General features: G+C 52.2%; 3 protein-coding genes and 1 long non-coding RNA gene across 10 annotated transcripts; 2 read left to right on the top strand and 2 right to left on the bottom strand.

Annotated features, from left to right (window-relative positions):
- Positions 1–762: 762 nt before the first annotated feature.
- On the top strand, positions 763–7705 carry NFKBIE (NFKB inhibitor epsilon). The gene is made up of 6 exons (XM_032299577.1): positions 763–1391; positions 3720–3822; positions 4545–4767; positions 5841–5929; positions 6095–6334; positions 7091–7705. The coding sequence occupies exons 1-6, from the start codon at positions 1027–1029 to the stop codon at positions 7154–7156; spliced, it is 1086 nt and encodes a 361-aa protein (XP_032155468.1). The 5' UTR covers positions 763–1026; the 3' UTR covers positions 7157–7705.
- Positions 7248–8252, bottom strand: LOC116565763. Its single transcript, XR_004275579.1, has 2 exons — positions 8141–8252; positions 7248–8094 (listed from the first exon to the last, which is right to left on the bottom strand). It is a non-coding gene; the product is annotated as an uncharacterized LOC116565763 (long non-coding RNA).
- Positions 8253–8809: 557 nt separating this feature from the next.
- SLC35B2 (solute carrier family 35 member B2) lies at positions 8810–12592 on the top strand. 5 transcript variants are annotated; one of them, XM_032299572.1, is made up of 4 exons: positions 8810–8984; positions 9533–9726; positions 9916–10070; positions 10763–12300. In XM_032299572.1, exons 1-4 carry the CDS (start codon positions 8974–8976, stop codon positions 11699–11701), a joined length of 1299 nt encoding a protein of 432 aa, XP_032155463.1. In that variant the 5' UTR covers positions 8810–8973; the 3' UTR covers positions 11702–12300. The 5 variants fall into 5 exon arrangements, with proteins under 5 accessions (XP_032155463.1, XP_032155465.1, XP_032155464.1 ...); XM_032299573.1 differs by lacking the exon at positions 8810–8984 and adding an exon at positions 9055–9128; XM_032299576.1 differs by lacking the exons at positions 8810–8984; positions 9533–9726 and adding exons at positions 10267–10484; positions 10579–10644 and having other exon boundaries at positions 9989–10070.
- HSP90AB1 (heat shock protein 90 alpha family class B member 1) lies at positions 12523–19963 on the bottom strand. 3 transcript variants are annotated; one of them, XM_032299568.1, is made up of 12 exons: positions 19869–19963; positions 17721–17867; positions 16661–16867; positions 16399–16558; positions 16097–16230; positions 15655–15963; positions 15045–15210; positions 14644–14834; positions 14376–14523; positions 13993–14261; positions 13015–13348; positions 12523–12906 (listed from the first exon to the last, which is right to left on the bottom strand). In XM_032299568.1, exons 1-12 carry the CDS (start codon positions 19902–19904, stop codon positions 12797–12799), a joined length of 2211 nt encoding a protein of 736 aa, XP_032155459.1. In that variant the 5' UTR covers positions 19905–19963; the 3' UTR covers positions 12523–12796. The 3 variants fall into 3 exon arrangements, with proteins under 3 accessions (XP_032155459.1, XP_032155460.1, XP_032155461.1); XM_032299569.1 differs by lacking the exon at positions 19869–19963 and adding an exon at positions 19284–19788 and having other exon boundaries at positions 12528–12906; XM_032299570.1 differs by lacking the exon at positions 19869–19963 and adding an exon at positions 18810–18824 and having other exon boundaries at positions 12528–12906.
- Positions 19964–25011: the final 5048 nt, after the last annotated feature.

Below are 25011 nucleotides of genomic sequence, written 5' to 3'. Positions count from 1 at the left end.
TGAGAAGACGCTCTTTCCAAAAAAAACATTTTCATGCCTAATTCCACGTGATGTGGGAAGTTGACACAGGAGACTGTCTTCCAGGACCCAGGAGAACCAGTCCTTTAAAGATGATGGGAGTCCCCTTTCCCTACCGATACTCCTGGGCACTGATAGGGAAAGATGAGAAGTGCTTCCCCATCCCACCACGCACATGCCCATCCCCAAAGACGCCAGCTTATACAGACAATTAATAGATATTTCTTTAAAACAAATTAATGGTCTGGGCCTGGTGGCTCACAGCCTGTAATCCCAGCACTTTAGGAGGCCGAGGCAGGCAGATCGCTTGAACCCAGGAGTTTGAGACCAGCCTGGGCAACATGGTGAGGCCTCTCATCTTTTCTTGTAGTCCCAGCTACTAGGAGGCTGAGGCAGGAGAATCGCTTGAACCCGGGAGGCGGAGGTTGCAGTGAGCCGAGACTGCACTCCAGCCTGGGCAACAGAGCGAGACTTTGTCTCAAAAAAATCAAAATAAAACGAATGAAGAAATAGAAGTGAAAGAAGGAAAGAGTAAATGCGTGGAACTAATGAATGGAGTGAAAGAGGAAGGGGCAAAGAGTGAATGAATGAATGAGTGAATGAATCAACGAAGAAGTGAGTCAGGGCCCGGGAACCACAGACTCCAAGCCTACGTAGAGGCGAGGAAGGGGGATTCCGGAGGGGCGGGGTCTCCTCCCGGAAGCGCCAGCTGGGGGCGGGGCGGGGCGGGGCCATCTGAGACCTCTTTGGTCCCGAGGGGCGGGGCGAGGAGGAGAACCTGCTTGGGCTGCCCGCCTGCCCAGAGTAACCGTTGGGTGGACCCGGTCAGCGCTCCGAACCTTGTCCTCGCTGCGTGCCGGCCCCTCGGAGCCCCACAGCCCGGGAAGGAGGCCGCCGCGGGCCGGGCGCCCGCTCTGCTAAGCCGACCCGCAACCCGGAAAGGCGGCGCGGCGGAGCCCGGAGCCGGATCCTGCTCGGACTGGGCCCCTGCGGGCAGGCGCCGCGGGCATGTCGGAGGCTCGGAAGGAGCCGGACGAGGCGGACGAGGGCCAGTACGACTCTGGCATTGAGTCTCTGCGCTCTCTGCGCTCCCTACCCGAGCCCACCTCGGCTCCAGCCTCCGGGCCCTCGGACGGCGGCCCTCAGCCCTGCACTCATCCTCCGGGGCCCGCCAAGGAACCTCAGGAGAAGGAAGACGCTGATGGGGAGCGGGCTGACTCCACCTATGGCTCCTCCTCGCTCACCGAGACCCTGTCCTTGCTGGGGGACCCCGAGGCTGAGGACCCGGCCCCACGCTCGCCACTCCCCCACGCGGGGGCGCTGAGCCCGCAGCAGCTGGAAGCGCTCACTTACATCTCCGAGGACGGAGACACGTGAGTATGGGGGATAGGCTGAAGCGGGATGCTAACTCTGGGCCTGCCCAAGAGCCGCAACAGGCCGGGCACCCCACTCCCCGCTTAGGATCTTTCAAGTCCCCATTCACTCTTCCAAACTCCAGACTTAACTCTCAGCCCACTTTTGAGGTCCAGGCAGGCCCAGACCAGAAAACCTGGCATCATCTCTGTCCTCCCATTTTGGGGTGGGCAGAGCTGGCAGGACCCTTACCCAGGAACCACAGCCAGCATCTTGGAAATCTACCAGTAATCCACTCTTAGGAAGAGAAAATTCCCCTGACCAAGTCCAGTTTTTTTGTTTCTTCTTGCTGGGGAAGGGGACATCCTTATTTGCTCAATATCTGGGATTCCCAGTTCCTAACCTCAGAGTGCTCTGTCTCAAGGGCCAACAGGTGCCAGTTACAGGGTGCCATTCGGGGGCCAGGAAGCTAGGCATGGGGGGGGTGCCACCAGGGTGTAGGGTTGGGGCTGGTCCTCAGGAGTAGGGGTGAGCCAGACTGGGGCACTCTTGCCCCAGCAGACAGACAGGAGGCTGGCTGCCCCAGCTTACTTCCTCCTCTGCTAAGAAAGGGGAAGTGAGGGCTAGAGTCAGCATCCCTGACATCCTCTACCTCCAGGGCCCCCCGAATCCCACTAACTGTCATGCCTTACTCCCTCATTTAACCCTTCCTTCTCCAGACCCAGGTGGAGTTTGGTGGGAGTGGGCCAGAGGACAGTTGAAGTAAAAGGCAGTTGTATGGGATGGGTTGGCCAGCTGAGGATTTAGCACCCCCCCCAAGAAGAAAGCATTGACAGAGGAGGGGAAGGTTGGGATCTGGGGATGAATAAATAGAGTTGGTGAGGGGGCTGGAATTCTTGATCAAGGGTGCTCAAATACATAGGAGTAGGGGAGGCAGGAGGTGGCTGTTCTAACCTGCTTTTTGGAGGTGCAGGGGCCTAGTCCTGGGTGATCATTGATAAAGATAGCTGGTGGGCCCAGTGGGTAGGAGAGGAGTGACCCAGTCCTTTTCGTACTCTGCCTGGATCACCAGCCCTCAGGTCCAGAACCCCAAGGTTTCGGGGGCTGCATGCAAGATACCTCTGATGACGTTTGATCCAAGGAGAGGGGACTTTTGACACTGCCATCTTTAGTCTCTCAGCCCCAGCCTTTACCATCTCTAGTTAGAAGCAGGTATTGTATCCAGACGGGGTGTGTGTGGGGACAGGAGAAGCGTCCAGGCTCCCCAGGTAGTCCCCAGAGAGGAGGGGGCATTTTTCTCCATTGGAGGTGTCTGGGCTGTGGAAGGTATGGAAGTGGGAAGAGGAAGTGGGAGGAGGGGATACTGGGGGAGAGAGGGAGGTGGCTTCAAGAATGTGACCCAGAGAGCAGGCCCTGACCGAGGGGATTTCCAGAGCAGTTCCTCCCTCCCTCCGTCACTCTCCTGGGCCTCTCCTGCTGCCTGCCGCCAAAGCTTGCCACCCTCCTGCCCAAGCAGCCCCCTCCCAGCCCAGATGGGCCTTTTAGCCAAGCTACTGTCCTCACTAATGCCCCAAGGCAGCTGTCCCGACCTAGACCCTTCAGCACTGGCTTTCATTTTCCCCACCTGACGTGGGGAAACCCCAAGACTGGAACTTCCCCTCCCAACTAACCCCATTACCCCTAGATTAAGGTTCTTGGTCCCCTCAACAAACACATTTTCTGCACTGCAAAGACTTCCTCTTGGAGGTGCACACAGGAATGGAAGGCCCCTGGTAGGCCTGACCTGGTCTGTGCTATCTGAGAAGCGCTCTTGACTCCCCGGGAAGGGCAGCAGGACAGGATGCTGCTCTGTCTCCTTGCTCCTCTTCCAAGAGTGTCTGTGTCTCTCCCTTGGAATGTGTAACATTGAGTTGCTTGGGGGTACGGAGTGACCCTGCATCTGCCTCCTTCTTTCCTCTGTGCTGGGGTGCTCAGCCCTGGAAACCCCCTCTGGACTACTTCGGCAGCTTTCAATTTGGCTTTGAGCTGCAGCTGGCCCGGCAGAGCCCTGAGGGCAGAGAAGAGTGGGTGTGGGCAGGCTAGACAGGAAGGCCCTTGTCTTGTCAGCACCCTGCCCACATGCCCACCCAGCCACGGCCCTCCTGAAGGCCATCAGTGGGAACTTGGAGCTCCAACCTCTAGGATCCTGGCTTCCCACACCAACCCTCACTTCCTCGCCCACATTCTCACTTCCTGGACCTACCCTATCGGTAGCTAGTTAAAAGTTGATGTGTTCCTTCTAACCCCAAGACCCCAACCCCTCCCTGTGGCCTGGGCCCTAACTCCAAGCCCTGCCTCTGCTCCCCTAGGCTGGTCCACCTGGCAGTGATTCACGAGGCCCCAGCAGTGCTGCTCTGTTGCCTGGCTTTGCTGCCCCAGGAGGTCCTGGACATTCAAAACAACCTTTACCAGGTTGGTGACGAGAATGGGTTGTGCCCAGATACCTGTTTGTGCCCTGACAGCCATCCCCAGCAGCTACACTAATCCATAGGCTACTCACTCAGGAAACCATATGCCAGACACTGAACTAGAAGCTGAAGAGACAAACACAAGTAAGATACGGCCTCTCCCTAAGGTGCTTGCAGCCTGGGCTGGGGGATTCATGTCAACAGCTAAATACACAGCCTGGTGACAAGAGTTGTGATAGAGACACATACCAGCTGCTATGGGGTCTAGCGTCTGTGTGCAGCAGCCAGGGAAGGCTTACAGAGGAGGTGACGTCTGAATGGAGCCTTAGCAGAGAGGTTTGCCAGGGAAAGACTGCCTGGTGCCTCTGTGTTTCCTCCAACATAACCCCTGCAGCCTAACGCCTAGGGGTAACAGAAGTCTCCCCACAGGATGAGAGGCTAGACTCTGTCCCTGCATGTCCTTTCTCCAGGGCCTACGGTGACTTACAAGAAAAGCAGAGAGCTACTTTCTTCACCTTGTTTCCAGAATTGGGGTCCCAAGAGATTGGTGGGACTCGGGGCTGACAGGAGAAGGGCTTGGTAGTATTTCCTTGGAAGCCCAGGCTATGACTTTTATAAGCGGCTTTCAAAGAAGATGCTGGCAGCTGGTGCTTCTGGAGCCCAAGCTTGTTCCCAGAGGTGGGAGCATGCTGCAGTGGCCCAATGACCCTCTATTTGTGCCTCCAGACAGCACTCCATCTGGCTGTACATCTGGACCAACCGGGTGCAGTTCGGGCACTGGTGCTGAAGGGGGCCAGCCGGGCACTACAGGACCGGCATGGTGACACAGCCCTGCATGTGGCCTGCCAGCGCCAGCACCTGGCCTGTGCCCGCTGCCTGCTGGAGGGGCGGCCAGAGCCAGGCAGAGGACCATCTCACTCTCTGGACCTCCAGCTGCAAAACTGGCAAGGTGTGGACAGTCTTAGGGCCTGTGGGAGGAGGAGGGCCTAGGAGATAGGGATCCCACTCTTCGGGAAGGGAGGGTCCCAGCTTGTCCATTGGTGCCCCTCCTACTGTAAGCACATAGAGATTCAGTACATCTTTGCTAAATGAATGAATGGATGATTTGAGTTAGAATTTACCCAGTACCTACTGTGTGTTGAGCAGAAAACTAAATATTGCTTTTAAGATACTTAGTTTAACAGAGATCAGATGACCTGATTCATTCATTCAACAGAAATGTACCAAGGGTTTTCTGTGTGCCAGATATTATCCTAGGAACTATGTTTGCATCTGTGTGCATAACAGAGAAAAATTGAGACGCGCAATAAATACAAGAAGTGAGCTATGTAATAAGCTAAAAGGAAGTAAGTGCTGTAGTGAAAAGTAGAGCAGTGGCGGGAAGGAATGTGGGGAACAGCAGAGTGGATGTGGTTGTTCAATAGGGTGGTCAGGGAAGGCCTCATGGAGCCAGGGACATCTGAATAGGGACTTGAAGGAGGTGAAGAATGTAAATTTGAGTCGAAATCTCTATTAGTGAGCAAGGGTCAGGAAGTGCCCAGGTGTCCAGACCAGAAAGGAAACAGCAAAAAGGCCAGGGGAACACACAGAAGGAAGTGGCCCCTAAGAAAGGGCTGGGAGCCTGAGGATCTTAGATGGCTTTTCAGAAAAGGTGGCTTTCAGATTGGGCTTGAAGGCAGGGGTGTGTGTGTGTGTGTGTGTGTGTGTGTGTGTGTGTGTGTGTGTGTGTGTGTGTGTGTCTGTGTGTTTTGTGTATAGGAGGAGGGTGTTTTTTGGCATGTCACTCAGCAACCTGACTCCTGAAGCATGAAAGTTTCAATAACATGACTCTGAAAAAGTGGAAACTTTGAGTTCCTTTCCCCTTAAATTTTTGAGGGGGTTTTGGGGTTTGCATTTTAACAGTCTTGTGATTAAAGACATTGAGTGGGCAGTGAGTCCCATGGGGCTGAATGGCTGGGAGGTCCCGGAAGAGAGGGAGTTGGTGGGTGCAGATCAGCAGCCCTCACCCTCACCCCATCCCAGGTCTGGCTTGTCTCCACATCGCCACCCTGCAGAAGAACCAACCACTCATGGAACTGCTGCTTCAAAATGGAGCTGACATTGATGTGCAGGTGAGGCAGCCATCAGCACACTGCCTGGCGCAGGGCCTGCCCCCCACCTGACCCAGCCCCAGGTCCCCTGACCAGCAGTCAGAAGTGGTAGCATTTACCTCCTTATCCAGAGCCCGGGCCCAGCACACTCTGAGGGCCTTGGCTGATATCCTTATTCCTTCCCAGGAGGGCACCAGTGGGAAGACAGCGCTGCACCTGGCTGTGGAAACCCAAGAGCGGGGCCTGGTACAGTTCCTGCTCCAGGCTGGTGCCCAGGTAGATGCCCGCATGCTGAATGGGTGCACACCCCTGCACCTGGCAGCTGGGCGGGGCCTCATGGGCATCTCATCCACTCTGTGCAAGGCGGGTGCTGACTCCCTGCTGCGGAACGTGGAGGATGAGACACCCCAGGACCTGACCGAGGAAGTAAGAGGCATATGCTTTGCTCTCCAGGGCCTCCTCGCACACCCATGGCAGAGAAACGTGTTGTCATTAGCTGAAAGGGCCACAGAGCTCGGAGTCCTGGGGTATAACCAGGACTGTGCCACTGGCCAACTGTGGGAACTTGAGCCTGTTTCCTTAGTTGGTCAGGACCAGGGAGCCAAATTTGGACTCCTACAGGGACCCTGCAGTTAACGTGAATCAGTGAAGCTGGCCAGGTATGAGACCATGGTGCGGTGAGGCCTGTAGGAACTCAGAGAGCCATCCCTGATGGTCTCTGTACTCAGCTTCAGCAAAGGCTTACAGAGCAGGAGTGTAAGCCCAGTTTTTCCTGGTCTTGGAATTTTTTGAGAGGTGAAATCCAGATTTCCTGTATAATCTTTCCTATTTTTAAATGTTCAGTGTGAAAAAGAAACCCAAAATTTTCTGCGAGTACCCAGCCTCCCCCACCCCCACAACAACAAAAAACCCAGGTCCATGGGCAGGATCATCTCTAAGGTCCCTCCTAACCCGGATATCCTGGCATTATCTTAGAAAAGGAAGGCTCACCTATGTCCTCAGGGCTCTGCCCAGCCCGGAGAGGCCACTACTTTGAGGATTCGTATGAAGATTTGTTCCCTGATGGTCTTCAACTGTCATTTGGTGGGGAGGGAGTGGCCCAACAGGTTTCCCTGGGTCCCCTTTCCCAAGTCACCTTTTCTCATGTCCTCTGATCTTGCTTCTCTCCATTCTCCTTCTCAGTCCCTTGTCCTTTTGCCTTTTGATGACCTGAAGATCTCAGGGAAACTGCTGCTATGTACCGACTGAAGCCAGGCAGGGTCTGGGATCCTCGGGGCTCAACCTCTTTCTATCTGGAAGCTGGAGTCATCACTGCTGCAGTTTGGGCCCAGGCTGTGTGCTCTTCTGGTGCCCTAGGGACTGCTATGGCCAGAGCCTGGGGCCAGCCAATAGAGTCCTGAGCTGAGAAGGAGGGACTGCAAGTGAGAGAGAGCCAGTCTGGAAGGAGGAGCTCTCCAGATGGACAGGGATTCTTGGAAGACCCCCAAAGCCCCAGGTATCCTGGGTGAAGCCTGTTTGCCTCTCTTGAAAATGGCAGGTGCTCTTGTTTCTACCCATGTTGGGTCAGCCTGAAACTGTCAATCAGTAGGAAACATGATGGACACTCCTGAGTGAGAAGAGACGGAAATAGGAACAAGCTGAACTCTGAGAGGGGTCCTATCTTACTGCTGTTGAGGACCCTGAAACACTTGTTTAAAGACTCCACAGAGAAGGCTCTGAACTGAGCGACTGGGGAAGGGCAGTTTCAGTAACATGACACTAAAATGGCAGAGACGTTAAAAAAGTTTTTCCCTTCTAGAGCTGTTTTGCGTGCATGCATGTCTGTGTGCATTGGGGCTTTTTAGACAGGCCTGCCCTATGACTTTGTGGTGGAGGCAGAGAGAATGAAATTGTCCCCTGAGCACGGTAGGGCCTTGCTGGGTAGGGTCAGAGGCCAGTAGTCCCCAGGCCTTTCTCTGTGTCCAGCATAGACCCTTGTCCTTGCTGTGGAAATGATAAGGGATGAAGGGAGAGGACGAAGAATGGGAAGACACAGGCCCTGGAACCCTCCCCACTGCCCTGGGCACTGCCATCTGGAGGAGCCTGGGGACGAGGGTAGCCCAGGGTGGCTGGGCACAAGGGAGCTGTGACTTCACATTTTTCCTCCCATTCCTCACCTTCCAGGGCCCAGCTAGGTTGGTCCTATGCTGGCATGAAGAGGGTGGGGAATAAACCAGCACAGTCGCTGGCCACTTGGAGCTTCTCAGCCAGCAAGAGAGACAGCTGTTAAAAGTGTAAACATCCAAATAAAGATGTCCTTACAAGTTGCAGTAGGTGCTGTGAAGGGAAAGAATAGTGGGAAGGAAAAGGAGTCGGGAGAGGGTCATGCTTTGGGTGGCCCGGGAACCCCCGCCTGAGGCCTATCATCTCAACTGGATGTAAGGATGAGTAAAGGGATGAGGGCAGAGCATTTGGGGGAAAGCCTTGAGTAAATTAGAAGAACTGAGAGCAGGCCAGCGGGGCTCCACAGCGGGTGGGTGAGTGGGCGAGGAACACGGGCAAGGCCATGTAGAGGTCATGAGAAGTCGGGGGACAGGATTACTGCCCAGCCAAAAAAGGAAGGAGACACCTTCATCCTTTCAGAAAACGGGAAAACTGTAACAGAGAGGGGCTTGGGATGCAGAGTCTTAATGTCCGGTCCACAAGATGGCAATGGTCACCATGACCTCTGGGACGCTTATGAAGGCCGAGGGCGATGACGAAGCACAGGGGACGCGCCAAGCTGGCGCCTCTCCAGGACTGGGGCTCCCTGCGCCCAGGGACAGCCCAGCTCCCCGAACCCGAGCCGCATCTGCCTCCGGGCCGCGCGGGGGCGCTGTGGCCCAGCGGCGGCCCGGGGCGCTGCGTGGTCGCGGCAGGGGCGGAGGGGGCCGCGGGGAGGGAGGCGGGAAGAGCGCGGCACTTCCGCTGGCCGCTGGCTTGCTGGCCGCTCCCGGAGGCGGCGGCGGGAGCGGAGGGAGCGCAGGGGGCGCGCGGCCCGGGGACTCGCATTCCCCGGCCCCCCTCCACCCTACGCGGCCTGGACCATGGACGCCAGGTGGGGGGCTAGGGCAGCGGCGAGCTCACGTGACCGAGCCCCCGGTCCACGTGACTGCCGCACCTCAGCACTGGGGGCCGGGTGGGGTCCTGGCGACCCGGCTGTAGGCCGGCATAGCGCTGCCCAGAGCTAGTGGGGATGGGGGTGCGACTTGGTTTTGTGCTTCTTGGGAAGCTTCGGGAGTGTCAGGCGGAGGGGCTGGGGACCCTGAGTGTGGAAAGGAGGGAGGGTGGAAAGGAGTGTGGAAAGGAGGGTGGGGGAAGGGGTGCCGCCTCTGGCCTGAGCAGCGGGCTAACGCTGGAGGGAACAGAGGAGACCTGTGTGGCCGGAGGGGCGGATCCGCCCCCGGGGAGGGAGGAAGCCCTGCCTGGCCAGTGCCGGCCCCAACCCCCCCGCCCCCCCGAGAGAAAGAGAGGCTCTTTGTCCCAGCCAGGCTGCAGCGGAGGGGGCGGGGAAGAGACTGCGGGCCCTACTCCACTGTGGTCCCCTCTGGAGGGCGGAGGGGATGAGGAACTGCACCCTAATCCTTACGTCCGCCTTCCCTACAGGTGGTGTGCAGTGGTGGTGCTTGCTGCGTTCCCCTCCTTAGGGGCAGGTGGGGAGACTCCCGAAGCCCCTCCGGAGTCATGGACCCAGCTCTGGTTCTTCCGATTTTTGGTGAATGCGGCTGGCTATGCCAGCTTTATGGTACCTGGTTACCTCCTGGTGCAGTACTTCAGGCGGAAGAATTACCTGGAGACAGGTGTGTGTAGAAAGGGCGGGGAAGTGAGCCAAGTCGGGACGGAGGATGTTGGCCAGCAGTCCAAACGGGATAGGACTTGGAGAGGGAGAGAGGGAGCCCGGCCTGTAGGCGGGACAACAGAGCAGGCTGGCTGCTCTGGGGAAGTAGTGCTACGGAGATCTGGGGCTTGACTTTGTGTGCTTTCTTCAGGTAGGGGCCTCTGCTTCCCCCTGGTGAAAGCTTGTGTGTTTGGCAATGAGCCCAAGGCCTCTGATGAGGTTCCCTTGGCGCCCCGAACAGAGGCGGCAGAGACCACCCCGATGTGGCAGGCCCTGAAGCTGCTCTTCTGTGCCACAGGGCTCCAGGTGGGTAGGTGGGCTCAGCCTCTCTTCCTGGGTTGGATCCCGGTGGGCAGGGATTCTGTGAAGGTTTCCATCTTACCAGTCCCAGAGCTTTGCTGATTGGTGTATTTCGTGTCCTCCTCCCAGGGGCACGCTGCACCTCCGTCTTGGAGGTGTTTGGGGGAAATGCTCTTTTCTTTCCTCCTTTCCCCCTCTCCAGCACTGGTACTGAAAGTTCATGCTGTTATTTCAAGATGTCTAGTGCAGAAGAGAGACCTCCTCTTGCCCTCTTCTGTGATTTCTACCGTGCCGTTATACTTTCTGTACTGCTGTTGCACATACTGTGAACTCACTGATAAAATTGCGAGGGAGCCCTTCAGTCGTCCCCCAGTAGTGCATGTGAGAGGGTGCTAAGATGCTGACCCGTGGCATTTTGCAGTGAGTACTGGTTCCACCTTGAATATCATGTTGAACTACAGGTATCCAGTTCTCCCTGAGAGTTCTTGCCTCCCTGAATTGGTTTTTCGCACAGTTGATTCCCTGCAAGGTGAATCCAGACTTAGGAGGGGAGAAGAAACTCCTACAGAGGAACCCGAAAGTGTGTATTTTCCTTTGAATCACTGGGCATCATCCTGAAGAAGAGGGAGAGGTCTGTTTTTGTCTACCTTTTCATTCTCTTGCTTATTGTCTCCCCTGCCTCTACCTTTGCCCACCAGGTGTCTTATCTGACTTGGGGTGTGCTGCAGGAAAGAGTGATGACCCGCAGTTATGGGGCCACAGCCACATCACCGGGTGAGCGCTTTACGGACTCACAGTTCCTGGTGCTAATGAACCGAGTGCTGGCACTGATTGTGGCTGGCCTCTCCTGCATCCTCTGCAAGCAGCCCCGGCATGGGGCACCCATGTACCGGTACTCCTTTGCCAGCCTGTCCAATGTGCTTAGCAGCTGGTGCCAATACGAAGCTCTCAAGTTCGTCAGCTTCCCCACCCAGGTGCTGGCCAAGGCTTCTAAGGTGATCCCTGTCATGCTGATGGGAAAGCTTGTGTCTCGCCGCAGCTACGAACACTGGGAATACCTGACAGCCACCCTCATCTCCATTGGGGTCAGCATGTTTCTGCTATCCAGCGGACCAGAGCCCCGCAGCTCCCCAGCCACCACACTCTCAGGCCTTGTCTTACTGGCAGGCTATATTGCTTTTGACAGCTTCACCTCAAACTGGCAGGATGCCCTGTTTGCCTATAAGATGTCATCGGTGCAGATGATGTTTGGGGTCAATTTCTTCTCCTGCCTCTTCACAGTAGGCTCACTGCTAGAACAGGGGGCCCTGCTGGAGGGAACCCGCTTCATGGGGCGACACAGTGAGTTTGCTGCCCATGCCTTGCTACTCTCCATCTGCTCCGCATGTGGCCAGCTGTTCATCTTTTACACCATTGGGCAGTTTGGGGCTGCTGTCTTCACCATCATCATGACCCTCCGCCAGGCCTTTGCCATCCTTCTTTCCTGCCTTCTCTATGGCCACACTGTCACTGTGGTGGGAGGGCTGGGGGTGGCTGTGGTGTTTGCTGCCCTCCTGCTCCGAGTCTATGCACGGGGCCGCCTAAAGCAACGGGGAAAGAAGGCTGTGCCTGTTGAGTCCCCTGTGCAGAAGGTTTGAGGGTGGAGAGGGCCTGAGGGGTGAAGTAAAATAGGACCCTTCCACCATCCCCATTTCCCTCTTCGTCACCTCTGAGGAGCTGGCTCAAGGGCAAAACGCAGGTGTTTTCTCAGTATCACAGACCAGCTCTGCAGCAGAGGGTGGGGAGCCCAGGAGGCAGCCTTCCCTTTTGCCTTAAGTCACCCATCTTCCAACAAGCAGTTTATTCTGAGCTCCAGGGTAGAGACAGTCCTCAGTGAGGGGTTAAGAGGGCATAGAGAGCTTCTACAGTTCTCTAAGTTCTGGTTAAGTCTTGCCCTAGCTGTGGCTCTGCCACCTTCTAGACTCCCCCCACCGCCCCCCATCTATAGACATCCATTTCTTACCCTGGTGAGAAAAGCACAAAGTGGTGTAGGCTCCAATGCTGCTTTCCCAGGAGGGTGAAGTGAAGATGGTGCTGTGCTGAGGAAAGAGGATGCAGAGCCCTGCCCAGCACCACCACCCCCTAAGCTCCTGGATCCCTAGGCTCTGCTCCATGAGCCTGTTGCAGGTTTTGGTACTTTAGAAATGTAACTTTTTGCTCTTAATTTTATTTTATTAAATTAAATTACTGCAGTGGACTTGGTCCTGTGTTTTGGTTGACTGAAAGGGCCTCATTACATGGTAGTTTACCCAAACTGCCTTTAGCTTCAGTGTGTGTTAAGACACAGAATACCAATGAGCCCTAACTACAAAACCAACTCAACAACTTGCTGTGCTCATGAAAACAGGAAGGAAAGAGCTGGGGTATGAAAGGAAGAGAAGCTAGGGAAAGACAACATATCCACCTTACAAGGGAGAGCAGAACTGTATAAAAACAGCATATTCTTTATTTTGCATACTTTAATTTCAGAACAAAATGAACAAAATAAAAAACCACAATACACAACATCCAATCCTGCTGTCAGAGTAGGGAAAGAATGGGGGCTTGACACCCTTGTTTCCTGCCTTCAACCGAAGGACAGGACAGAAAAACACCAGACATCAGCAAGGGGAGCAAGGTGGGAGAGGGGCACTCAAGGCTGCAGGGGGAGCCATGGGGACACTATACAAGGGCAGTTTTCCAACGACGAACTCCTAATCTACTTCTTCCATGCGAGACGCATCCTCATCACCCTCAAGAGGAGGGATCTCATCAGGAACTGCAGCACTAGGTTCCTCTGCTGCCACTTCATCTTCATCAATACCTGAAGAAAAAAAGCCATGTGAGACTTCACCAAATAGCAGTAAATCAAATACATACAAGAGACTAGTTGCACAAACACCTTACCACACCAAATACCAAAGCTACTTACCTAGACCTAACTTGATCATGCGGTAGATGCGGTTGGAGTGGGTCTGGGGATCCTCAAGGGAAAAGCCAGAAGAGAGCAGGGCGGTTTCAAACAGCAGCACCACAAGGTCCTTAACTGCCTTGTCATTCTTGTCTGCCTCAGCCTTCTGCCGCAGCGTCTCCACAATAGGGTGGTCAGGGTTTATCTCCAGGTGCTTTTTGGCCATCATGTAGCCCATGGTGGAGTTGTCCCGAAGTGCCTGGGCTTTCATGATCCGCTCCATATTGGCTGTCCAGCCGTAGGTGCTGGTCACAATGCAGCAGGGTGAAGACACAAGCCTATTGGAGATTGTCACCTGTGGACAATCACAAAAGCCTTTTCACTTTGAAAGAGAAAATGGAGCAGGACGCTGTGGCTCATGCCTGTAATCCTAGCACTTTGGGAGGCCAAGGCGGGCAGATCACGAGGTCGGGAGTTCGAGACCAGCCTGACCAACATGGTGAAACCCTGTCTCTACTAAAACTACAAAAAATTAGCCAGGCATGGTGGCACACGCCTGTAATCCTAGCTACTCAGGAGGCTGAGGCAGGAGAATCACTCGAACCCGAAAGGCGGAAGTTGCAGTGAGCTGAGATCACGCCATTGCACTCAAAAAAGAGAGAAAATAGGAACTGTCATGCCTGTAATCCCAGCACTGGGAGGAGATGGGCAGATAACTTGGGTTTGAGACCAGCCTGGCCAACATGGCAAAACAAAACCCTGTCTCTACAAAAAATTAGCCAGGTGTGGTGGCACACACACCTATAATCCCAGAAGACTGAGTTTGCAGTGAGGTTAGATCCAGTTAAAAAAAAAAAAAAATGGTATTTTACCTACTCTCAGAAGTTAACTGAAGGAATGCCTAATCTTTGCCAAATTTATTAAAATAGCCTGCCTCAAACCACAAAGCCCACCTCAAAGATACGCTACAAAATATATCCTAGTCCCAGAATGGCTTACCTTCTCAACCTTCTTATCTAAGATTTCTTTCATGAGCTTGCAGAGGTTCTCAAACTTTGCCTTGCTCTCTTCCATTTTCTTCTTCTCCTCCTCATCCTCTGGTAGCTCCAGACCCTCCTTGGTAACTGAGACCAGGCTCTTCCCATCAAACTCCTTTAGCTGCTGCACACAGTATTCGTCAATGGGCTCAGTCATATACACCACCTCGAAGCCCCGCTTCCGCACTCGCTCCACAAAAGCTGAGTTGGCCACCTGCTCTTTGCTCTCACCTGTAGGATTATTCAATGGACTCAGTGACCAAAGTGCCTCATACTGCCAGTTCCCAGGTAGCCCTGAATGTGCTCCCTCCTCCTCCAAAAAGGCTTCAATCAGAACCAACGTACCAGTGATGTAATAGATGGACTTCTGTGTCTCCTTCATGCGAGAAACATACTCTGACAGAGATGTCATCTCATCTCCAGACTGGGAAGTGTGATAGCGCAACAGCTCAGACAGGCGGCGTCGGTTAGTGGAATCCTCGTGAATTCCAAGCTTCAAGAGTGGGAAGAGAAAAAACAATCCAACTACAATAACCTTACCTTCTATAAGAATGGAAGAGTTTATCGTAATTACTAAGAAAGTGGTAAAGGGAATAACCATGTGCCTCCTTACCTTGAGATTTTTAGAGAATGCCTCATAGAATTTCTTGTAATTCTCCTTGTCTTCTGCCAGCTCAGAGAAGAGCTCAAGGCACTTCTTAACAATGTTTTTGCGAATGACTTTCAAGATTTTGCTCTGCTGGAGCATTTCTCGGGAGATGTTCAGAGGCAAATCCTCAGAGTCAACCACACCACGGATAAAGTCTGCCATCAACCAGGGTGAGAAAGCTCAGTAAAAACAGCTAGACCAGACCTGGTACCCAGATTCAAACAGAAGGCTCTATTGCCCCCGAACCCTCACACTATGTATTGCAGAGAACTATTACACCTAGAAAAAATACCTTTTAGTTGCAGAATGCTTAAAACTTTGTCCCAAGACTTCACCCAACTAAATTATGCCAAGGAGATACTCACTGAGATACTCTGGTATCAACTCATCACAGCTGTCCATGATGAATACACGACGGACATAGAGTTTGATGTTGTTCTTTTTCTTCTTGTTCTCAAAAAGGTCAAAGGGAGCCCGACGAGGAATGAACAGCAATGCCCTGAATTCCAACTGACCTTCTACAGAAAAGTGCTGAAAGAATCCAAACATAAGCAAGTAGTAGCATATTTTCAAGGAGTGCCTTTAGCCGCAACAAATTATCTAAAAGTGGAACAATGATCCTCCCTAAGCCTGAAGGACAAAGCACACGCAACAGGCAGCTCTCCAGAAAACCAAGCCTTAATGCCTTCAATGATCTAGAGGGGCACTAGCAGTGTAGAGAAAAAAAGTCCCTTCCGATCAGAACCCTGGATGTGTAAGGCTGCCACAGACGTTACCAAGATTACCATCAGAAGAGAAAGTGAGGTCATTAGGAAGGATGGCTCCTCACTCTGACAGGGTAATCAATGAAATCACATGGCTCTCAACATTTGTTATTAGGTGGACAAGTTCCATGTGTCTTATTACCTGCCAAAACACCACCTACCCACTCCTCTCCATATTTGTATGTTGAGCCAATGTGCAAGGGCTTCTCACCTTGACTGCCAAGTGGTCTTCCCAGTCATTGGTGAGGCTTTTGTAGAATTCTCCATACTCCTCTTGAGTGATGTCATCAGGGTTTCTAGTCCAAATAGGCTTGGTCTTGTTTAGTTCTTCCTGATCAATGTATTTTTCTTTGATCTTCTTAGTTTTCTTCTTCTTATCCTTACCACTATCATCTTCCTCATCTGAACCCACATCTTCAATCTTCGGTTTTTCTTCATCATCTTTATCTTCCTCTTCTTTCTCACCTTTCTCTTCCTCTGCCTCATCATCACTAATTTCCTTCTCTCGTTCCTTCTCCAACTAAGTAACAAAAACAAAAGTTAGCCGTGAGTACTAACCATAACAGGGAAAGCAAAAGCCAGGGACCATGACGACTCCAGAACAGGAAACACCCTGCACGTTAAGTGTAAAAGGTTTAAAAGTCCACACTCACATAAAGGGTGATAGGATAGCCTATGAACTGAGAGTGCTTCTTCACTACTTCTTTGACCCGCCTTTCTTCTAAGTACTCTGTCTGATCTTCTTTAAGGTGGAGGATCACTTTGGTACCCCTGCCAATGGGCTCACCTAGAAGAGTCAATCACAAGGCATGTAACAGGGTTCAAGTCAAAAAAATATATGTATTAGCAGAACTGCTATAATTTGAACTGCTTTACAAACAGGATGCTAAAAATTTCTGCCACTTCACAAGCCCAGAAAACTCCAGCCCAGCTAACTTGTAACAGGAGAGCTTACCATGGTCAGCACGCACAGTGAAGGAACCTCCAGCAGAAGACTCCCAGGCATACTGTTCATCATCGTTGTGCTTTGTGATCACAACCACTTTCTCTGCCACCAGGTAGGCAGAATAAAAGCCAACACCAAATTGCCCAATCATGGAGATGTCTGCACCAGCCTACCAACAAGTTATTTAAAGTCAAACACAAGTTTTAAAAAAGCAACAAACCAAAGAACACTGACAAATATGAATGGTGTGTGCCTACAAAACTGCACATACCTGAAGAGCCTCCATGAATGCTTTAGTACCAGACTTGGCAATGGTTCCCAAATTATTTATGAGATCTGCTTTGGTCATGCCAATTCCTGTGTCTACCAAAGTCAAGGTACGTTCCTGAGGGTTGGGGATGATGTCAATTTTCAGCTCTTTACCACTGTCCAACTTGGAAGGGTCTGTCAGGCTCTCATAGCGAATCTTGTCCAACGCCTGAAAATACAAATAAGAATTTGCTTTTGCTTTCTCTTTAAGACAGGCTCTGGCTCTGTCGCCCAAGCTACAGTGCAATGCAAGAATCACTGTAGCCTTGACCTCCCAGGCTCAAACCATCCTCCCATGTAGCTGGGACTACAGGCACATGCGACCATGCCCAACTAATATTTAATATTTTGCAGAAACAAGGTCTTGTTATGTTGCCCTCAAACTCCTAGGCTCAAGTGATTCTCATGCCTTGGCATTACAGGTGTGGAGCCAACAGCTTGACCAATTTTTTTTTTTTTTTTTTGGAGACAAGAGTTTGGCTCTAATTGCCCAGGCTGGAGTGCAGTGGCGCGATCTCAGCTTACTGCAACCTCTGCCTCCTGGGTTCAGGTTCAAGTGATTCTCCTGCTTCAGCCTCCCCAGTAGCTGGGATTACAGGTGCTTGCCACCATGCCCAGCTAATTTTTTGTCGTTGTATTTTTAAAGACAGGGTTTCACCATGTTGGCCAAGCTGGTCTTGAACTCCAGGCTGGTCATGATCCACCTCCCAAAGTAGTGGGATTACAGGCGTGAGCCACTGCGCCCACTTTTGTTTTCTTCTTCAAAGAAAATCTTGGTGTATTTCTCTCAGACTCAATCTAATTGCCCCTTATCTTGAGGCTTTAGAACCATAGTTAATTACATTAGTCGACTTATCCTGGACATAGTCCCTTTCAACTTCAAAATGGCCAGAGTAAAACAAATCTTTTTGGAATAGTTGCAGGTTTACCCCTTCAACAGTAGTCCCCAACAAAGGCCAAACTACTCCTTTCCCTTCTTCCAGAATGTTAAATATATCAAATGTGAAAACCAAAGCACTTACATCAGAAGCATTAGAGATCAACTCTCGAAGGAAAATCTCCTTGTTGGAATAGAAAGTATTGATGATGAGAGACATGAGTTGGGCAATTTCTGCCTGAAAGGCGAAAGTCTCCACCTCCTCCTCTCCATGGTGCACTTCCTCAGGCATCTAAAATAAAAATAGTAATTAATTACAAAAGACTATGAAGGCCCCATATATAAAAATCCTGAAGGTCATCTCAGTTGTTAGGACCTTAGAACGTGAGTTGACTGGTGGTTTAAGCTGACTACTATCCCTTCCCAAGAGATGGAAAAAGCATTCTCTTAAAAGATCTCAGGCTACACACTAAGTGGGAAATCCATTCAGAAGTTAAAAGAAAATAAGCTACAATGTTCTTCAACCAAATGTCACAGAACCCAGCTACTTAGAGTGGTGGCCAGCAGGCTCAGCGTCACCTGGTAGTATGGCAGAAACTCATAATCCTGGTCCAATCCAGGTATCTCGAGATCCCTGGCAATCCTTACGCAAATTTAAATGTGAAAATCACTACCTACGGTTCTTTATTTGGGGGAGGTCAAAGTGACTAGTTTAAGATAAAAATGGCACTAACTTTAAACCAGTCCCCCTGAGGTGTCTTCCTAAAATCAGCCTAAGGGGCAGGACTGCTGCCCCACACGGCAAAGAGAAATAATCTGAGATCCGTAGGCCACCAGCCTAAGGGGCAATTAAATCCAGCCAAAAAATCGAAAAACCAAAAGCTCAACCACGACCCCTTTACAGCACAGAATTACAGTACAGGACCAAACCCAACACAAGAAAGACAGTGGCCATAGCCACCTGGCCGACCCTCGCCACTGCTGGACGTGCGTCGGCAGGGGCCACGGGAGGAGGGGGCGTCGCCGTGCACCCTCCCTTCGCCCCAGCATCCGGGCACCGGGGCGGGGCGCCAGAAGCTTCCAGAACAATCTCAGCTCTCAAGGAGGGGCGGAGGAGGGAGCCCAAGAATATTCCAGAGCCTGCCCCCTCCCCACCCCTCCTCCACGGGGACTACAAAAAAGATCTGGAAGGAGGAAACATGGGAGCTGGAGGCCGAAAGCGCTTCTCCCTCACCGTGAACCCTCACAGAAACAAAGCACTCAAGGCTTTTGACGCGGCCGTTAAGAGAGATGGTGAAGCCAGTCCCGCAGGACCATGCTGAGTCACCCCGTGCGAGCACCCCCGCCACCCTGCGGTCCTCCCCCTCCGGCACCCTGTAGCCGCGTCCGGAAGTGGAGAAGCAAGAATGGCAGCGTCCTGGGCCGCGCGGCCACCACGTGCAACTGCCCGCCGCCCACTCCCCCAGCCCCTCAGCCCACCTCGCCACGGCGCTAGCCGCCGAGAAAAAATCCCACCGCCCAAGCACACAAGGGAAAACTGAGCAAAGCTCAAGAGCCCTCACCTACTACCAACCTCACCCTGTAAAAATCCAGGGCGTTATCCACAGCCCACCCCGACATCTGGGCTTCCTAAAAACAGAAAAAAAAAAACCCAGCAAGACCAAAGAACAGTAAAGGGAAAGAAGCCTGGCGGAGACCTCGGCCTTACCTTGAAAAGAAAAGGTTCACAGGTATTAGAAAGCAAGGTGGGCTGGCTGTCCAACACGCACGCCACACAACAGCAGCGCAGGAGTGACTCGAGAGAGCTATTTCACGCCCCAGGTCGCCCTATATAAGGCGAAGCACAGCACAGCCGCCCTCCCCCGGATCCCTCCGCCTTAAAGGAGTATGCTTGTCAACCCCGCACCTGCCGCGACTAGCCCACCTTGACGTCATGGTCTCAAATAAGGGAGAGGGTGGGGAAGAACCCTAGCAGCGGGTCCACTCACACGTTTGTTTGTGACCACAGCCCCCATATCTGCACGTCTAGGACATGACCCGATCCAGAGCGAGGATGGGGAGTGCTCATTTGACAAAGCAGTGTCTCTACAGGCGAGGAACCCACTGCCCTCCCTAAAAACCTGTAGGGCAGGCGTCCCCACACCCTAAGGGTGGGGCTGGAGTGGGGGGAACACCTAAAAAGAGCGGAGGCGGCTAATCAACCCGACCGCCGCTCCCAGACGCAATCTTCTTCCTAGAATCTGCCCCACACATTTCGCATCCCGGTAGAAAGAGTTGGAATTCGGGACCCAACCTTGGGCAGCCCCAGATCCGACTCTCCCAGGAGCATAGGAAGGGCGGAGGGTTAGCGACGGTGGGTAAGTCAGCGTTGAGAGAGGGCGCCGGCCGGGTCTGGCGGGGACTTTTTGCCGGCACGCGGCGGAAGGCGCGGCGGCGGCAGCGGCGGCAGCGGCGGCACTGCGGCCTTTCCAGCAGTTTCCAGGCCTGTCTCGGCGGTCCGGCCCCTGCCCGCCCCCTCCCCGCGAAGCTCCGCCTCTCCGGCTGCAGCCCGGCCGGAGCAGGGTCTTTGCCGCGACTCCGCCCAGTGTCCGGCTCTGACCGGTCTGACGTACTAGCCCGATCCTCGGGGGTGGGATGGAGCGTTGGGAAGGGATCGGCCTACTACTCCTTCCCCCAGTCAATCACACAACGCCCGGGCACCTGGGGCGCCTCTGCGGGCGTCCACTTCTGCAGACTGAGATTGGAAACAGAGTCGCTACCGGAGGGACCCCCTCTATGCCCTGCGGCCGCCACGTACACGGAACACCGGGACATGCACCCTCCCTACGCAGGCACGTCAAGCCCTTTCTCAACCTGGTTTGCTTTTTTTCCGCCCACTTCCCTCCTGCAGCTATTTGGACATGGGAAGGTGGGGAGTCTTTAGGAACCACCGCAGGGCAGCCAGAGCTCTTGGAGGCCGCGTGACGACGCCGGCCAGAGAGCGGCTGGCCAAGTTGTGCCCCTTCAGCCTTGGCGTCAGAGCCGCTAGGCCTTGCCCCTGGCTAGTGAGATGCGGACCGCCATGTCTGGCCTGGCTCAGCCCTTTTGCCTGCCTTCCAGATGGCAAGCTGCCCTTGCCTTTCCAAGGTCTCATTCAAAAGCCTGCTGGACCCACAGCCCCTCCAGGAGAGAATAACCACTCCCTGCTCTGTGCCTTGTAGACGTCCATCTACTCCCCTTCCTGGCCCACCCCTGGGATGCCTGAGAAGGGTTTTGTCCACGACCACCCACCAGCCCTGTTGTTTCCCATCTACATTCCTTAACAAGCTTTGAATACCAAAAAATAAAGGCGGTCCCATGCATTCCTCTTCATTGTCCCCGTCCACTGTCCACTTCGCCGTGCCCGCCATCACCACCCCGATTTTATATCCTTTCTCCCTTTCTTTATGGTCTGCAAAAAGCCTATGGCTGGGAGACGTCTATAAGAAGGGGCGTTGGAGGCTCTGTTCCTGACCAAAACCGCAAACTGGAGGGAGTGTGATCCCTTAACATGCCGTCTCCTTCTTTTATTTATTATTATTATTTTTTTTTTTGAGACGGAGTTTCGGTCTTGTTACCTAGGCTGGAGTGCAATGGCGCGATCTTGGCTCACCGCAACCTCCGCCTCCTGGGCTCAGGCAATTCTCCTGCCTCAGCCTCCTGAGTAGTTGGGATTACAGGCACGCGCCACCATGCCCAGCTCATTTTTTTGTATTTTTAGTAGAGACGGGGTTTCACCATGTTGACCAGGATGGTCTCGATCTCTTGACCTTGTGATCCACCCGCCTCGGCCTCCCGTCTCCTTCTAAGCAGAGGGGCCTAGCTCATTAAAAATCTGCTCCCCAGTTTACAGAGCATTCACAAAATTTCACTGTCCTGTGAGCAGATGAAAGTCAGTGTGCACATTCTATCAACAGGAAAATGGCTTCAGTGACTCCCAGGGTCCCTCTTCTCAGAGCCCTTGCTGCACTAGCTCCCTTACTGCTCCACAAATGGAGCAGGGATGTGATCTCACTCTTAGGACCTAAATCCAAAGCAGGAATCACTCCTGTGGATGGGCTTCCAGAGCTGGATCCTTTCAGTGTCAAGACTCAGCGGCTTCCTGAAGACTTTCTAAATTGGAAAATCTCAAATCTTATACCAGCATGTAAATTCCACTTTCTCAGCTGGGCACAGTGCCTCATGCCTGTGATCTCAGCACTTTGTGAGGGCGAGGTGGGTGGATCACCTGAGGTCAGGAGTTTGAGACCAGCCTGGCCAACATGGTGAAACCTCGTCTCAACTAAAAATACAAAAATTAGCTAGATGTAGTGGTGGGCACCTATAACCCCAGCTACGTGGGAGGCTGAGGCAGGAAAATCGCTTGAACCCAGGAGGCAGAGGTTGCAGTGAGCCAAGACCATGCCACTGAGGTGGCTCACGCCTATAATTCCAGCACTTTGGGAGGCCGAGGCAGGCGGACCACGAGGTCAGGAATTAAAGACCAGCCTGGCCAATAGGGTGAAACCCCGTCTCTACTAAACATACAAAAATTAGCCAGGAATGGTGGTGCACACTGGTAGTCCCAGCTACTAGGGAGGCTTAGGCAGAAGAATCACTTGAACGCAGGATGCAGAAGTTGCAGTGAGCCAAGATCGCGCCACTGCACTCCAGTCTGGACCACAGAGCGAGACTCTGCCTCAAAAAAAAAAAAAAAAGAAAAAGAAAAGAAATTCCACTTTCTCTTCCAGGAAGCCTTTCAGGAGACTACCTACCTGTGTCCAGAAGCTCCATCCTTTTCCGCTCATTGACACTCACTAATCTCCATTGTGTGGCGATCGTGGGGATGCAGAGATTCATACATAGGACTGGGAGCCTTCAGCCCATGGGGGACTGCAGCAGGCCAAGTATGAACCATAGGAGGATGGGAGAAGCGGCAGAGGCCCTCAGCTCAGCCTGGGGAAGGGAGCAGTCTTAGGACCATAGCTAGCCTGGCCATGACGTGAAAAGCATGGAAAGGCACAGAGCCCCATTAGAGGAACCGTAGCTCAGGAACCCAAAAGGGAAGCACAAGGAGTTGAAAGTAGCCCTGCAGATAGGGGTTAGGTCACAGAGGGCAGCAAATGCCACTGGTAAGATGTTCTGACCTCAAAGGTGCGAGAAGCGAAGGCTATACAAGACAGGCATAAAACTCTATCTTCTGAAGCCTTATTCCCAGCAGCACTTGGGGCCATTGATGTTCCCAAGATCCCTGGTATTCCTCTGTGAAACCTCCTAGGCCCAGCCCAGCCTTCTGCTGTTGAAGGGTGGCCAGCTAAAGCAGGGATTAACAACCCAAGGCCTGCAGCTGGTGGGCCTGCTGCTTGTTTGTGAATGGCCTGTGGGCCAAGAGTGGTTTTTACACTTTATAATGGTTGAAACAAAAAAATGGAAATATATTATTTTAACATGGGAAAACTATATGAAATTTGAGTTTCTGTTTTCATGAAGTTTTTTGTTTTTGTTTTTGAGATGGAGCCTGGCTCTTGTCATCCAGGCTGGAGTGCGGTGGCACGATCTCAGCTCACTGCAACCTCTATCCCCCAGTTTAAGCGATTCTCCTGTCTGAGCCCCCCAAGTAGCTGGGATTACAGGTGCCTGCCACCACTCCTGGCTAATTTTTGTATTTTTAGTAGAGATGGTGCTACACCATGTTGACCAGGCTGGTCTCCAGCTCCTGAGCTCAGGTGATCTGCCTGCTTCAGCCTTCCAAATTGCTGTGATTACAGGCGTGAGCCAGTGCCTGGCCAATTTTAATGAAATTTTATTGAAACAGCCCTCGTCTTTGACTGCTTCTGTGCCATAAGGTCAAAATCGATAGTTGTGACAGAGACCATAATGCTTGCAACCCCTAAAACATTCACTCTCTTGCCTTTTACAGGAAACGTTTGCAGACCCTAAGCTATTTTAAAGCTCAGTAAAGTCTTGCAGGGAGTTCAGAGACTCAGCCTGGACACAGTATGGGGTTCATGGAGGCCACTGAGGGGAGTTAGATAAAGCTCAGTGGACAAATAAAACTACTGAGGGCCAGAGGACACCAGGGATATGAGCATGGAGAGTAGCTGTGGACCCTGAATCCCTAGAACAAGCAGCCTCTTAAGCTCGGTGCCTGCCAGGTGTGTCCCGCTACTTTCTGGGCCTTCCCAGTTCCATGAGGCTTAGATCTGAATTCCTGAGGGAATCCCCTGAACTGACACCCTCCAGTACTAGTGAGCCCGACATTCAGATGCACTGGACAGTTGGGCAGGTCTGCACAGCCCACATGGACTCCACCTCTTTGCCTCCATTTTCACATTTCCACTAGGACACAAGAGAAGTCTCTTGTACAACTTTTGGTCACTGTATTGTTAGTATTGTTATTTTTTTGATACCATAGAAAATGGTAATTTTTGTTCATTTTCTGTTTCCCAGAGTTCAAAAAGCAATTGAGCAATTGAATTTTTGTTTATTGATCTAGCAAGTTGGTAAGCTAACTTATTAATTTTTAATTTGTCTGTAAATGTTTTGGTGTTTTATAGGTACAACCATATCATCTGAAAACAATGACAGTCTGGTTTCTCCTTTTCTGATTCTTGCATCTCTTATTTCTTGTTTTAATGCACCAGCTAGGATCGCAGAACAATGATGAAATAGTGATTTTAGGCATCCCTGTCTGATTCCTGATCAGAAAATGAAAGCTACTAACACTTCACCACTGTACTTTTTTTTTTTAAGACAGGGTTGCTCTGTCACAGAGGCTGACTTACCATGGTGCAATCATAGCTCACCACAGCCTCAACCTCCCAGACCCATTTCAACCCCGCAAGTAGCTGGGGCCACTATGCCTGGCTAATTTTTTTATTTTGTAGAGATGGGGCCTCCCTATGTTGCCCGGGCTGGTCTCAAACTCCTGGGCTCAAGTGATCCTCCCTCCACGGCCCCCCAAAGTGCTGGGATTACAGGCATGAGCCACTCTTACCTAGCTGAGCATATTTACTCTCTCTACTCCTAACTTGCTGCAAAGTTTAATGTGAATAGGTGTCAAGTTATTTTTTGTTTCTATTGAGAATATTTTTTTAAATTCCCTTCATCTGTTTATATGGTTAATTTATAAATAGACTTTCTAATATTAGACTGAAATGGTCTGTTTCTTTAAAGTCTGTTGTTTTCCATATGGAAATATTTAAGAACTCAATTTCTAAAATAGTTTTCTATCTCTCCCTGAGTCAATTTTGCTTAATAATTTTTCTGAATAGTTCTTGAAAGTTTTACACATTATGGGCGTACTGTTTTCTCTTAGTATGTTTCTTTTAAATTATCATTGTTTGAGACAGGGTCTCTGTCTGTCACCCAGGCTGTAGTGAAGTGGAGTTAACATGGCTCACTGCAGCCTCCACCTCCTAGGCTCAAGTGATCCCCCC

The sequence above is a fragment of the Sapajus apella genome, unplaced genomic scaffold (assembly GCF_009761245.1).
Source record: "Sapajus apella isolate SASKATOON/1434 unplaced genomic scaffold, GSC_monkey_1.0 scaffold41, whole genome shotgun sequence".
Classification (NCBI taxonomy): Eukaryota; Metazoa; Chordata; class Mammalia; order Primates; family Cebidae; genus Sapajus; species Sapajus apella.
This window is presented reverse-complemented; position numbering and strand designations above follow the sequence as displayed.